Consider the following 15677-nt stretch of genomic DNA (forward strand, 5'->3'; position numbering starts at 1 on the left):
CACATACATGTGAAAAAGTCCAATTGGGGTTCCTTTTTCCTTTGTTCTTTTGCTTTGTTTTGAAACAATCTTTTACCTATTCATATAGGCAATGTAAGAAAAAGTAATTGTCCAGACTTCATTACTATGGATTTATTTTTATTTTTATAATACTTATGAATTTTTTTGTTTGTTTTTGGGCCACACCCTGTAACACTCAGGGGTTATTCCTAGCTATGCACTTAGAAATCGCTCCTTGCTTGGGGGACCATAAAGGACGCTGGGGGATGAACCACGGTCTGTCCTAGGCTAGAGCAGATAAGGCTAGATAAGGCTAGAGCAGATAAGCCTACTGCTTGCGCCAGTGCTTTGTTCCCAATGCTTATGGATTTTTAATTTTCTTCAGATCTTTGGAGTTAATATTCTATAGGACTGACTTCCTTAATTTTGAGAAGTTGTGTTTAATGTACATGTGTTGGTTGGGATGTTTTACTTTCTTTGTGATTAGTAATCTGTCCTTTTTTCCTGGCTTTCCTCGGCATGGTATAGCTTAATTATTGTATGCTCATGGGACCAGAAATGATGGAACAGCAATTATGGTACTTCCTGAGTATGTGACCAACCTGGGTTGATCCTCAACACCACATGAGCACACCCTGAGCACAGCTAAAAGTAACCCAAACAAGACAAAAACAAAAAATACTGTATATTCAGGTGTGGATTATATTTTCCTATCTGATATGCAATATATTTTTTGTACCTAAGGATACATTTTTAAAATCAGTTCTATAAGTTCTCAGCATTTACTTCAAATATTTCTATTGTCTATTTAGAATGTTAAAAGAAATAGATATTAGTCCCTTCCTTCCTTCCTTCCTTCTTTCTTTCTTTTTCTTTCTTTCTTTCTTTCTTTCTTTCTTTCTTTCTTTCTTTCTTTCTTTCTTTCTTTCTTTCTTTCTTTCTTTCTTTCTTTCTTTCTTTCTTTCTTTCTTTCTTTCTTTCTTTCTTTCTCTCTCTCTCTCTCTCTCTTTCTTTCTTTCTTTCTTTCTTTCTTTCTTTCTTTCTCTCTCTCTCTCTTTCTCTCTTTCTTTCTTTCTTTCTTTCTTTCTCTCTTTCTTTCTTTCTTTCTTTCTTTCTTTCTTTCTTTTTCTTTCTTTCTTTCTTTCTTTCTTTCTTTCTTTCTTTCTTTCTTTCTTTCTTTCTTTCTTTCTTTCTTTCTTTCTTTCTTTCTTTCTTTCTTTCTTTCTTCCTTCCTTCCTCCCTCCCTCCCTCTCTCACTCTCTCCCTCTCTTTCTCTTTCTTTCTTTCTTTTTTTCTTTCTTTTCTTCTTTCTTTCTTTCTTCTTTCTTTCTCTTTCTTTCTTTCTCTCTTTCTTCTTTCTCTCTTTCTCTCTTTCTTTCTTTTCTTCTTTCTTTCTCTCTTTCTTTTTTCTCTCTTCTTTCTCTCTCTTCTTTCTTTCTCTCTTTCTCTCTCTTTCTTTCTTTCTTTCTCTCTTTTTTCTTTCTTTCTTTCTTTCTTTCTTTCTTTCTTTCTTTCTTTCTTTCTTTCTTTCTTTCTTTCTTTCTTTCTTTCTTTCTTTCTCTCTCTCTTTCTTTCTTTCTATCTATCTTTCTTTCTTTCTTCTTTTTTTGTTTTTTTTTGGGGGGGCACACCCATTTGATGCTCAGGGGTTACTCCTGGCTAAGTGCTCAGAAATTGCCCCTGGCTTGGGGGGACCATATGGGACACCAGGGGATCAAACCGCGGTCCTTCCTTGGCTAGCGCTTGCAAGGCAGACACCTTACCTCTAGTGCCACCTCACGGGCCCCTCTTTCTTTCTTTCTTTCTTTCTTTCTTTCTTTCTTTCTTTCTTTCTTTCTTTCTTTCTTTCTTTCTTTCTTTCTTTCTTTCTTTCTTTCTTCCTTCCTTCCTTTCTTTCTTTCCTTCTTTCCTTCTTTCCTTCTTTCCTTCTTTCCTTCTTTCCTTCTTTCCTTCTTTCCTTCTTTCTTTCTTTCTTTCTTTCTTTCTTTCTTTCTTTCTTTCTTTCTTTCTTTCTTTCTTTCTTTCTTTCTTTCTTTCTTTCTTTCTTTCTTTCTCTCTCTCTCTTTCTTTCTTTCTTTCTTTCATTCATAATTTCAGTCTTATGCTTGTGAATATGGAAACTTTATTCAGCTCTGACTAAAGAAAGCACTGCTCTTTAGGGGATATCTTCCTATTCTTGGTGGCACAGATACAACTGTATGTCACTGGTGTTTGGGGAAGAAACAGGCAATGCTAAAGCAGTTCTTGTCCTTCAAATTTTATCATTTCCTTTTAGTCCAGATTTCCTTCGAAAGAATATTTTTCTTAGACAAGGAATATGGTCACTAGTACAGTGCATGCTTTGCATATATATGGTCTCGTGTTCAATCTCTGGCATTGCAAACAAAAACCAAAATCATGAAATAATAATAAATAATAAATGAAATATTTATTCCATTCTGCCCCTGTCTCCTAGCAATATCTTTTACTCTATGATATGTGAATATAATATTTCTCATCTGCAGATGGCTCTTTAAAACTAAGAAAGCATATTTTTCTTAAGAATCCACTTGTAGCAGAAGACATTTTGAAAGACTGGCTTTGCTACAAATGTGGCAACTGACACTAAGGGTCTATTGCTAGTCTCAGTTTGAAAGTTCAAAGGATTGACTGAAAGAAGGGAAAGTGCACTTCCCAAGGTTTTGAAGGGGAAAATCATCACATTTTGGCAGGGGCTTCAAGAAATCATCTCATACATTTGTGAAGTAGAAACAAATACAGCTATGGGCTAGATCTAGGTCCTATTGGCTCACAGAGTCAATCCCATGTATCTCTTCCTGATTATATCCAGTGACAAACCTGTTGAGTTGAAAGTGGCCAAGGATAGGTACCAAAAAGTCATTCAGAGATGGAACATCCTCGAGACTCTGCTGACTGTGCTCCCTGGGGGCTTCCAGAGATCTCAGTTACACAGCTAGGTGTGTGCTCAAACAGAGCCACCACCTCCACAAGCTCCATAGCTAAAGTGGGGCCCCTGGCAAGCATTCTACAACCAATAATGTGATATGAGAGCACTTCCAACAAATGTGGTAGCATCACAAAATGAATTGTTTGTGTGTGCACTCCCAGTCATCACAAAACATCAACAGAAGGAAGAAAAGGGAAAGAAAGAAAGAAAGAAAGGAAGGAAGGAAGGAAGGAAGGAAGGAAGGAAGGAAGAAAGAAAGAAAGAAAGAAAGAAAGAAAGAAAGAAAGAAAGAAAGAAAGAAAGAAAGAAGAAAGAAAGAAAGAAAGAAAGAAAGAAGAAAGAAAGAAAGAAAGAAAGAGAAAGAAAGAAAGAAAGAAAGAAAGAAAGAAAGAAAGAAAGAAAGAAAGAAAGAAAGAAAGAAAGAAAGAAAGAAAGAAAGAAAGAAAGAAAGAAAGAAAGAAGAAAGAAAGAAAGAAAGAAAGAAAGAAAGAAAGAAAGAAAGAAAGAAAGAAAGAAAGAAAGGAAGGAAGGAAGGAAGGAAGGAAGGAAGGAAGGAAGGAAGGAAGGAAGGAAGAAAGAGAAGAAAGAAAGGAAGGAAGGAAGGAAGGAAGGAAGGAAGGAAGGAAGGAAGGAAGGAAGGAAGGAAGGAAGCCATAAGTTAAGGTTTTGCTTCAAAGCCAGCTATTAAATATGAATTAGCACTGTCTGGCCCATCACTCCTGTTTACACTGCCAGTCTGAACTTGGCTCTACCCACATAGACAAAGTCCTCCTGACAAATGCACTAGCCTACTTATTTGTGACTGGAGATCCTGCCCTTCCCTGCATATTCTTTCCCCCCACTACATCAGCTCTTGGACCCTCATACATGGAGGCACAGCAGACCACACTGAGTCACCAGAGAGACTATCATGTCTGAAGTCTCAGAACAGCATCACAATTCCTCATGGCCTGCCTTGTGATGACTCCTTTGTTCATTTCTTGAACTTCAAATTGCATCCTTTCCTATGAATAAACACTGGTAGGAACAGAAATATATTAAACTCACTCATTGTTGCTACAGGTTGAATGAGGGGTTGCAGAAAGCTGTCCTGGAATTTGAGACTTGAGGTTCCATGGCTGCGGCCAATAATTTAACTTTTCCTACCAACTTACTTTGTGACCTTGGGTTTGCGAGTTTGAATCATTAGGCAGTCCCTAATCTTTGTTGCACATGAGTGAAGAGCAACTCTTGATTGACCTTAAAGAAAATGTTTCAGGCTTCCAATTCCACATCTGTGAAAGCATCAGACTAGATTACCTGAAAGACACTTCTAGCAGTGGTACTCTATAATTCTGTGTGCTTCCAGCATGAAAGGACAAGCTCCTTCAGACAGATCTTTTACAGGCAAACCAGTGTTCTGAAAGCACAGTCTTGGATGGCTGGATCTGGGTCTGAGTCTCCAGCTCCACCACCTACTGGCCATTTTGAATAGTCACTAGGCAGAGAGATAATGAAGGTCCTCTGCAGGTGAGCAAACAGGGGGCAGCACCAGGCTCCCTGCCCTGGGATTTCTGGGGTCTCTGAGGTCTATTTCCACAGAGAGTACAGGCAGGCATATGAAGTTTGAAACAACTTTGAGGTCTGATAATCTGACACATTCTGCCTTTCTTTTCTATAAGACCATTGTCAGGGTTTCAGGTTTCAAACCGTTTTGGACAAGACCATGCCCTCCTTCTGTCTCAGGTCAACTCCCAAAACACAGACAAAGATTTTTTTTTTTTTTTTTTGGTTTTTGGGCCACACCCGGTGATGCTCAGGGGTTACTCCTGGCTATGCGCTCAGAAGTCGCTCCTGGCTTGGGGGACCATATGGGACGCCGGGGGATCGAACCGCGGTCCGTCCTAGGCTAGCGCAGGCAAGGCAAGCACCTTACCTCTAGCGCCACCGCCCGGCCCCCCCGACAAAGATTCTTTTTTTTTTTTTTTTTTTTTGGTTTTTGGGTCACACCCGACCGCACTCAGGGGTTACTTCTGGCTCTATGCTCAGAAGTTGCTCCTGGCAGGCTCAGGGGACCATATGGGATGCCGGGATTCGAACCACCAACCTTCTGCATGCAAGGCAAACACTTTACCTCCATGCTATCTCTCCGGCCCCTGACAAAGATTCTTAATTCTCATTTCTTTCCCTCTTGCAGACTGTTTCATGACTCTCTCCAACTCATGGCCCAAGTTCCATGAGGGGTTTTGATGGCCTAAGCCAAGGGCATAAAAATACAATCTAAGGAAGAGAGAGTTGCCACATCCTTTTTGGAGCTGGGCCCCCAATCATGAATAAAGTGGGGCTCAGAGGAGAGGTGAGTGGGTGGAGCTGGCACATGGCAGATGGTGTTCTTTTTCCTTTCCAGGAAATCAAAAACTGCTCCAGAAAAGCTTCCATGTATAGAAATGTAAGAGGATGATGTAGATTTAAATCTGCAGAATAAACTCAGGGAAGAGTGATAATGGGCTAGACAGTGAAAATTTAACTCTAATAAGATACCTAACTTCCTTGGGGCTGGAGAAATAGCACAGCGGTAGGGTGTTTGCCTTGCACGCAGAAGAACTGGGACAGACCCAGGTTCAATTCCCAGCATCCCATATGGACCCCCAGCCTGCCAGGGGCTATTTCTGAGTGCAGAGCCAGGAGTAACCCCTGAGCAGCTGCTGGTGTGGCTCAAAAACCAATCAATCAATAAAGTTTTTTTTTAAAAAAAAAAGATCCCTACCCCACCCTGACTATTTGGGTGCTCCAAGTCAAACTCAAACCCATACCCAGAGGCCAAGTGAGACAGTTCCTCCCCATCCTGATGATCTGGGGGGCTCTGAGGCCTCCTTACCTGAGATGCCACAGATAAAGGTTTTGTTCCTGAGACTTCTCGACTTTTTGCCTTAGATTCTTAATGAAAGATAAATAGGCCTAAAACTCACCAACAAATTCTGGCGTCCCAAAAATGTTCTTAAATTCAACTCCATCTTCTATTTCATGGGCCAGGCCAAAATCAATCAGCTTGATGTGTGGGATGGGAATATCCTTGTCTAACAGCATAATGTTTTCTGGCTAGATAACAGGGGAAAAAAGAGAGAAAGGAAGAAAAGATGGCAATTAAAGCCCTGTTTTGTGTTTTTGCTTTGGGGGTGGGGTGGAGTTTGATGTTCTTTTTTAGGAGACTAAAAGAGCATATACTCTTGTTTTTGTGTCCTCAACTTCTCCCATGACCTCAGAAATATGCCCAGAGTTGAGGATAAGGCCCATGTTTCACCAAACTTACGGCAGAAAGTCCAGTGTTTTGGACTTTAAAGCTCTTAGTATCCGAATGGCACTACCCTGTCATGGTGCATGTTTCTGCATCTGTGAAATGGGCACAAAGACTAACAGAGTTTCCTGAGACAAACCACAGCCATAACATCAGCAGGTGTGGTTCAGACTCCACTAACTCTGGACACATTGACCTTTGTCTTCCTGACCATCACCCACCAGTATCCTGTTGACAACATGATCTCCTCAAGATTAATGTGTGTTTTCCACTCTAATGTATGTTTAACTAATTTTGGCCTCTAGCAGGACACAGAAAAAGCTGTGTGTGATTCTCAGGGAGAATAAATCCAGCTACCAAACTATCAGCAGCCCTGCTAATAGCTGCCCAGTGACAAAGCCCTGCTCTGCATCACACACCCTGTACTCCCACTTGAGGCAAGAGTAGGGTCCTGAGTTTCTGTCACTCTCCCCCTGGGTCTCCATGCCACCCTCTCTCATGGTCCACCAGCACAGGCCTATATTATATTCCCACATGAAATATCTGGAAAACATAGATCAACGAGGGTTCACAGCTGCACAACCCCCACTGTCCTGGAGAGAGGGGGCAGGAAACAGTATCTCTGGCTAAGGGTAAATCAGGCACATGCTGTCCAATGCAACTGGTACTTTTCCACCCTAGAAAGGAATGAAGGCAAAAAGAAGGATCACAAGGAACTAAATTCTGATACATGTTACAAGGATGAACTGGAAAACATACTAAGTGAAAGAAATTTTACCAGGGATCACAACTCTCTGATTCTGTTCATGTGACATGTCTTGAACAGACTGCTTCACTGAAACAGAAAGAAGATTAGTGGTTAACCAGGCCTATGGAGGACTAATTGAGGTGGTGAAAATTTTCTAAAACTAACTGTGAAGGGACTGGGATGTGGCTCAAATAGCAAAACATGCCCCTTGCATAAATGAGGTGCTGAGTTCAATCCCCAGCACATGTTCCCTCACAGACCCCCCAATTACCGCCAGTCCGAACACTTGAAAGAAGCACCTCAGGAAAAAGTAAAACTGACTGATGTGAGGTGCAACTAATGTAATTTCACTTTGCCAAAATGTCTGGTAAGAATGGATATTGAGGGCCTGGAGAGATAGCACAGCAGCGTTTGCCTTGCAAGCAGCCGATCCAGGACCAAAGGTGGTTGGTTTGAATCCCGGTGTCCCATATGGTCCCCCGTGCCTGCCAGGAGCTATTTCTGAGCAGACAGCCAGGAGTAACCCCTGAGCACTGCCGGGTGTGGCCCAAAAACCAAAAAAAAAAAAAAAAAAAGGATATTGAAATAGGTGCATGTTTAATGAAGATCATAGTTTGTCAAATGAAATGTTTAGTGAAGTCCAAGTTTCTCAAAAAATGGAAAGGTTGATCGATGGTTTTCTCTCTAGGGAAGACTTCTACCCCATTCTGCACTGACTGACACTCCAGATGGCTCCATGTATGACCTCTCTCAGCAGCCTGTGACTAACCTCCCTGGTCCAGGTTCTCCTTACTTGAACTGTGCGGCTAGAACGACATGTATTACCTTCTCCAGATCCACATCCTCTCTGTCCTGCTCTCCATCTCTAACCTCATCTGCTGAGGTGGGGAGCAGGAAGAATATTATTGACTTTGTCCCCACATGCTAGTGCAGGGCTAGTGGGTGTAGTAGGCCCCAAGCACTGGCCAACATCATCCCCAAGCTTGTCAAATCTGTGATACTCCTCACAGAAGCTAGGACCTTCCATTCAAGTGAGAAGCCTGAAAACCTACACCTCTCTTTTAAAAAAATATTGCTTGTGGAAACAAATAAACACTGGATTCACTCTCAGAAGCTGCATGGTCTCCCCCCAGCATGGCCGGGTGTGACCCCAAAACAAGAAACAAAAGTAAAACAAACATTTGCTTTTTCATGTTTAAAGTTTGTTTTGATGTTTCTCCCACTTTATTCTGGAAGTACCCTTGTAGCCTCTCCCAGGCAGGAAAAGATACCTGGCTCTACAGCAGGGAGATAAGAACTCTGATGGGCAGGTGGTGGCCTAGAAGGAGGACGTACTTAGTATAACCTCTGTCCCACACTCCAGGGCTGCCTTTGGGGTCTCAGGAGCCCCTTTACTGGGAAATTGGGTTGCTCACTCAGCCCAATATCCAGGTAGAAATATCTCCCAATACACTGAAAGAAGACAGAGGCAATGCACAGGAAGTAACCTCAGCAGTTAGGTGAGGGTAGGACTAATAGGAAGGAAGAAAAGAGTTGAATCCTTAGGTAGAGCTTCCACCCCCCAACCCATGGTCCAGGAGCACCATGGGTTCCCTCATGTGTCCACAAGTGTCCACTGAACTCTTCTCCCTCAAGACCTTCACACACAATCACAACTTGCACTGGTGTCCAATCAGGGCTCTTCTCAACCCACCCTAGCTCCCAGTTGACAGCCCCTATATCAGTCCTTCTCAGATGTGTCAGGCTAGCTCGGTTCTCTGTGCCCACACTGGACTTCAGCTGTCCCAGAAATTTTCCCCAGTGTCCACCCTGTGCTGGTACAATGCCTGGCAGCTACCCGAGCACAGGGCATGCGTCACATTCACGTATCACTGGGACATCACTCTCAGAGCAAGCTACTCACATGCCTCTTTTCTCCAGAAGCAACCAGGTCTAAAGATCTAGCTTATGGACACAGTGATTTTACCCTTTAGTTGCCAGTCTCTAAAGCCATCTCCTTCCCCAAACTCTAAGGCCTGACATCTATCTCAGGGAGAAGTGGGAATGCCACTGTGGGCTGGCATCAGAGGTACCTGGAATGAATTCAGCTCTTTTCCTGCTCTGGCCCCTGCTTCCCTGTACAGAGGGCCTTTTCTTGCTATGGTGCTTTCACCTGGGTGAAGGACCTAAGTCTTGCCTCTGGTTCATGGTGTGTCTAGAGGCTCAGAAAGGAGTCTAGCACATCCTTCAGAGGCTCGAACTTTTTTTTTTTTTTGTCTTGCCAAAGGTGATCAGAATGGAGTGAGGTGGCTGGGAGCTCAAGCAGGGAGGAACCTGGAAGGCAGCAGGATGCCCTGGTCTGTGTTCTCCCCAGACCAGGAATCTGCTTCTTCCCTGGCTACCAAGGTAAAGTAGCACTGGCCAAGGGATTCAGACCACAGTTGCAACTTTGCTAGCATTTACTCCTCTTACCGTCACCTCCCATTACAGCCCACTAATACATTCCCAGAGGTCATGTGGGAATGATTCAGCCTGGCCGGCCCCAAGAGACACCACCGAGTATAATTCCTGCAAACTCCCCAGAGGTGCTGACATGGAGCCCAGTACACACATGAGCAAGGAGGCCTGAAAAGGTCAGGCACTGGCCAGGTCCAGCTGCATGTCGTGGCAGTCAGTGTGGGCATCCTGGCCCCAGGAAGTCTGTGCTGCTCCCCACATCACCACATTTGCTCAAATATCTTTGGTAACCCATGACCACAGAAGAAACTCAATGCCCTGTCTGGTATTTGAGGCATTGAGGTTTGCACCATGCAGCCTTTTTCGGTTTGTGTTCCCTTCCCTTTCCCTTTACTGGTTTATTAGTTGCAACACTACAGAATTTCCGGAGTGTAGCTTTTCACCACGCTCTACAAATCACTATATCCGCCACCACATTCCCAGGGTCCTCCCCATCAAAAGACCTTCTTTTCTTTTTTAAAATTGTATGTATATATGTATGTATGGTTTTGGAGCCATACCTGGCAGCGCTCAGGGGTTTCTCCTGGCTCTGCATTCAGAAATCACTCCTGGCAGGCTTGGGGGATCATATGGAATGTTGGAGATTGAATCCAGGTCGGCCCTGTGCAAGGTAAATGTCCTCCTTGCTGTGCTATCTCTCTGGCCCCAGACTCTCTTTTCTTATTCTTCACACACACTCTTTCTTTCCCTCTGTAACCTGCTAGTTTTCACTAAATCTAGGGATTAGTGTTCTTCTTTAAAATTCCTTTTGTTTCCTTTATTGATATTGATATTCTGTGATATCAAAGTGAAATGGTCTGGGACAAGCCTTCCTCTTGTTTACTCAGCACCCTCTTGGATTCCATGCACTTGTCCAAAGAGCAGCTTCATCCTTTTAGAGTGGCAACGTACTATCCTACTGCATATCCTCCTTTCTCTAGTCATCTGTTTATGGGCTTTATTTTTTCTTTTTCATTTTTATATATTTTTCTTTTTTTATTTTTATTTGTCCACCTTAAATGATACTTCTGTGAACACAGGATGCACACATCTCCTTGTCCAACCTCAGTCACCTGCACCCTTATACTTCCAGTCCAACAATTCACAACTCTATCCCTGCATCTTGCCCTCCTACCAGGACTTTCCCACTCTCCTTACACATTTAGAGCCTATCCCCAGTTGCTTCTTTTAATCTCCCTCCACCTTCTACTGCTGTGGTCCTTGCCTTGTGGTCTAACTTCAAATTTTTCAATTGGGTATTGCAATTCCATATGGGTCTCATACCTGGGAATACAGTAAGGGTTGGGAGAATACAAAAGTTTGCTGAGTGCGGAATGTCCAAAAATCAACTCAAAATCAGACACAAAATAAAATGAATCCTACAAGCAGTGCTTGCCCAAGTTGCATCCTTTGGAATAAGGAACAGATTGAGAGTGGGAAAGTATGAAGTGCTGTTTGGACCCTGCACTGATAGTGGTCCTAAACCATATTAGGTCCTCTCGTATTATAACACCACTTTCCTGAGTGAGCTCCCTGAAAAAATATAAATTGGTTTGAAGTTTCCTGGTACCCCCATATCCTATCTTACAACTTCTACTTATATTTTCAGCTGTAAAGTCTAAGAACAGGGGCCACGTCCTTCACCTCTACCAGGGGTGCCTACCATACTCACCCACCCTGGGCAAATGAGGTCAGGCAAAGGCTGCAAAGGCCACCAAGGGTTTGGTCTGAGCATCTTTGCTTCCCCTTCCTTCCCCTAAAATAGGGAAGGGAGACCTCGTATTGGGGAATCATAATGGGGGATTTATCAATGGAGGCTACTTCCATATTGAATATAAAATCATGCAATTTACCTGCATTGGTGGTATAGTGGTGAACATAGGTCTACCTTCCAGATCATGCAATTTGCGGCAACATGGACGTAACTAGAGGATATCATGCTGAGTGAAGTCAATCAAAAAGGAAGGGATAGATAAAGAAGAATCTTTCTCATACCTGGAATTAAGAGCTCCACATCAAGGGAACAACAAAGAGACAAAAGCAACATAATAGGAAAACTGATCCACACAATTGAGTTGGGAGGACTAGGTGAGAGAGGTCTTGAGGGTCCTTGGGAAAGGGAAGGGGTACACTGGTGATGAGTGTGGTGTTGGAATTATGTGCATAAGAAACCAAAGAATCTCAACTTTAAAAAAAACTTTAAAAATAAAGTAGTCGGGCCCGGAGAGATAGCACAGTGGCGTTTGCCTTGCAAGCAGCTGATCCAGGACCAAAGGTGGTTGGTTCGAATCCCGGTGTCCCATATGGTCCCCCGTGCCTGCAGGAGCTATTTCTGAGCAGACAGCCAGGAATAACCCCTGAGCACCGCTGGGTGTGGCCCAAAAACCAAAAATAAATAAATAAATAAATAAATAAATAAATAAATAAATAAATAAAAATAAAGTAGTCACTGGATTGTATTCAAAGCCTCTGGAATGTCCAGATCTTTAGTTACAAGAGGGCACCATCTGCCAAGTTATTGGATCATTACCACTGCTGGGGTACCAAGAAGTGGTGTCCAGGCCTGAGAATGAAGGACATAAAGGGCTATTGCAGCCTTAGCTGTGGGTCTTTAGGACGTCCTCTCCAAACTCCTCGTTTCCTCCTCTTCAACTTTATTTACTTCTACTGAGCCCTTTACTCACATACTTGATGTCACCCTGAAGCATGCTGAGGGACGGATCACATTCCATGGGCGCTGCCTGGTCCAGCTCCAGGCCCTTTAAGCCACCGGTCAGACCCTGGCAGGCAGCCAGCGAGTCCTTTGATCTCCCAGAGCCCTTTGTACCCCCCACAAAAAAACACGAGCCTTTAGCACAGGCCCATACCCAGGACTGATCCCCAGCACCCCAGAACAGAGACTTGCGGTATCTTGCAAGACAAAGCACCTCCAAGACTAGGGAGTGAAAATAAGCACAGGCGTTAGGGATGTGGCCACAGAGCACAGGCATACACCAATCTCTGGGTTCAGAAAGATATAAAAGATAGGATTCAAGCTTCCTGGGCATGCTTTCTAAGCCCAGTTCTGCCACTCACAAGGTGAAACCTGCGCAAATGTCTAGTGGCTTCCATTACCCATGTGGATGATGGACACTGCCCCCACCACTGCAGTACTGCCCCAGGAATCAGAGACATGGGGTAGGGGTAATAGAATGCAGGCAGACTCGGGAATCCAGTTTTATATGTATGACCCTCATGGAACCTCCTGAGCTGCCACCCGAATACATACCCGAAGAACATGACTTTCACAGACCTGCCTTCCCCACTCTGCTTTCCTCCTCCACTTTTCTTAACCCTCCAGACTCACAGTGGGAGAGGCACCTCACACTATCCAATCCCTGGCACTGCTGAACTGCCCAAGCTAGATGGAGAACCATACCTATGGGCCTCCTCAGGGTCTGCCCTCTGGCCCACCTGCTCACTCTGCCCTGGTCAGGCTGAGCAGGTCAGGCTGAGAAGCAATAGGCCCAGGCTTATTTGAACTAGGAGAACTGAGCTCCAACCAGGAGCTGAGTTTTCACTGAAATGGTCAGGCTTGGCCCCTGATGATAAATCAGAAAATATTGAGAAAGTTATGCTATGGGCCTCTGTGGGCAGGTGACCATAGGCCCAACACACTCTCCCTGGGTACTGTGGCTCTCATGTGGCCTTAATGTAGGGTCCATTTCTGTTTAGTTTGAACAAGGTCTCTCAGTGCTGGCCAGCTCACTTCTGCCAAATTCCAGTGGGTGTACACAGTCCAGCCTGCACTTACTCTCCTGACAAGCTTCTCCCCCAGTATCACAGCTCTGGTTTGAGTTGCTTGTGACCCCATAGCTAGTTGTCTCTGCCTGTGTGGGTTCTGGATTACCTTGCAGTGAACCCACTGTGTTAAAACAATATCCTTGCCTGTCCTCTGTGTGCTCCTCATGACACTAAAGCCCTGTGAGGGGCCTTGCCTTTGGCTTCCAGCTTGAGCAATGTGGACTGAGCTCAGAATTTGTTTCTTAGACCAGTGAATGAAGAGCCAGTGCTCATAGATGCATCCCATGCATGTCCTGTGTTTGGGGACTCAAGTATAGCAGGTAGCAAAGTGCCTCACGATCTGGATTCAAATCTCAGGACTGCCATTTTCCTGCAGTGTGACAATGGGCAACTGGTTTGGACTTTCCTTCAGACTTACCCCTGTAAATAAAGAATAAGCATGGAGCCTGACTATACAAGTTCAAATAAGACAGAGAGAGTGATCGGCAGTCCTTAACATCATCTCTGTGATTGCTTGCTTGGCCCCATTTCTGCTTTCCAGACTGATGGTCCTTTTTGTTCACTATTGCTTCCTACCACCCTTTAAGACCAGGCTCAGACCAGGCTTGGCAGTATTGCCAGCACTCCCATATGAGTCTGGACTCCCCACTAAAATGCAACGCACTGAGGGAACACTATTTTGCTTTCCTGGATTCCTCTAAGCTCCCAGTCTCGGTTTCATATATTGCAACATCTGTCCAGGTGCTAAGAATTAACAAAGCAACCACACTCATTTTATTCCATTCTCACTCAATGGCTAGTCCTGTCCTTACTCATTTCCCAGATGAAGAAACTGAGGCTGTGAGGTAAGCCTCAGTTTCTTGCACAAGATGCCCAAGCTAATAAAAGATGGAGTTGAGTTTCAAGCTCAGATTCACTCCAAATCCTACATGCTCCTGTTCCAGGTTCTAATTCCATCCTTCCTTATTAAAGTGGACAAAATGGCCCTAGGGGGCCCAGGTGCGATGAGGAAGGGGTCTTTTGTGGCCTTGGGTATAATAGGGAGGTGCTTTCATTTAAGTATTTTGGGGGGGTTTTTTTTGTTTGTTTTTGTTTTGTTTTGTTTTGGTTTGGTTTGGTTTTTGGGCCATACCCGGCTGATGCTCAGGGGTTACTCCTGGCTGTCTGCTCAGAAATAGCTCCTGACAGGCACGGGGGACCATATGGGACACCAGGATTCGAACCAACCACCTTTGGTCCTGGATCGGCTGCTTGCAAGGCAAATACCGCTGTGCTATCTCTCCGGGCCCTCATTTAAGTATTTTTTAACATAAGTGTGATAGAGATGGATGATAGACATAAATGATTTTTGTTTCTTAGAAGAGTCAGTGGCTAAATAAATTTGGGAGCCTCTTGTATAGCTGATGACAGAACTCAGTGAGATTCCCATTGATGGTAAAGTGGGTGCTTCCATGTATACTCTGGAGCCCCATCTATCTGCTGTCCCACCTCCATTTTTTAACGTTATTTTGCTGTTTCCTTCCTTTTATTTTTCTTTTGGTCAGGAGGGGAAATTTTTAAGGTCACACCTGCCTCTGGGGTCACTCTTTACTGGTGTTCAGGGCATGATATGCAGTATCGAAGTTTGATAACAAGGGTTAGCCTTGTGCAAGGTAAGTGTCTTAACCCTGGTAATATATCTGGCCCCACTTCTTCATTTCTTTGTGAAGTCAAACCCAAGACTCACAATAAGTTAAGTGCTGTGCCACTTAACTACACACTACCCCCCCCCAGCTCTGGTTCTTCCAGAAAGCTCAGAGCGATGGCTGAGGGATGGGTCCAAGTAACTGCACTTGGATTTGAGAAATTGCAGCTCTGGACCCTCACTCTTGTATTGGGAAACACTGCAGCTTGATTCTGTCCTCTTGTCACCATCTGAAGGGGAGCAGAGTAAAAACCACACCTGACTGCCTCATTGGCATTGTATGAGAAAGAGGAGGGTGGAAGGGAAACACAAACCCCATTCTAAAGTCTTTCCAGGATCTCTGGCTTTCAGCCTTAGGCACTGAACTGAGTTGGCTTTTGTTTGTTTGTTTGTTTTGTTTTTGTTTGTTTGTTTTTGGGCCATACCCGGTGGTGCTCAGGGGTTACTCCTGGCTGTCTGCTCAGAAATAGCTCCTGGCAGGAACAGGGGACCATATGGGACACTGGGATTAGAACCAACCACCTTTGGTCCTGGATCAGCTGCTTGCAAGGCAAATGCCGCTGTGCTATCTCTCCGGGCCCAACTGAGTTGGCTTTATGATTTGTGCTGCACCACAACCATTAGGTTTGTACCCTAGCACTCCCTACGGCTCCCTGAGCCCTGCCACTAGTAAACCCTAAGTAGAGAGTCAGGAACATCACCAGGTATGGACCAAAAAGAAAAGAAAAAGTGTGAGAGAGAAATAAAGCAGATACGGTCAAACATT

The 15677-nt window shown here is 44.1% G+C and overlaps 1 protein-coding gene across 1 annotated transcript in view; it reads right to left on the minus strand.

Moving 5' to 3' along the window:
• Window positions 1-15677, minus strand: part of DAPK2 (death associated protein kinase 2) — a 124477-nt gene that overhangs the window by 17055 nt on the left and 91745 nt on the right. Inside the window, exon 4 of the mRNA XM_049784159.1 lies at window positions 5896-6025. Within this exon, the coding sequence (XP_049640116.1) occupies window positions 5896-6025 (130 nt within the window). The remainder of the gene's footprint in view (window positions 1-5895; window positions 6026-15677) is intronic.

Source organism: Suncus etruscus, chromosome 1, assembly GCF_024139225.1.
Source record: "Suncus etruscus isolate mSunEtr1 chromosome 1, mSunEtr1.pri.cur, whole genome shotgun sequence".
Classification (NCBI taxonomy): Eukaryota; Metazoa; Chordata; class Mammalia; order Eulipotyphla; family Soricidae; genus Suncus; species Suncus etruscus.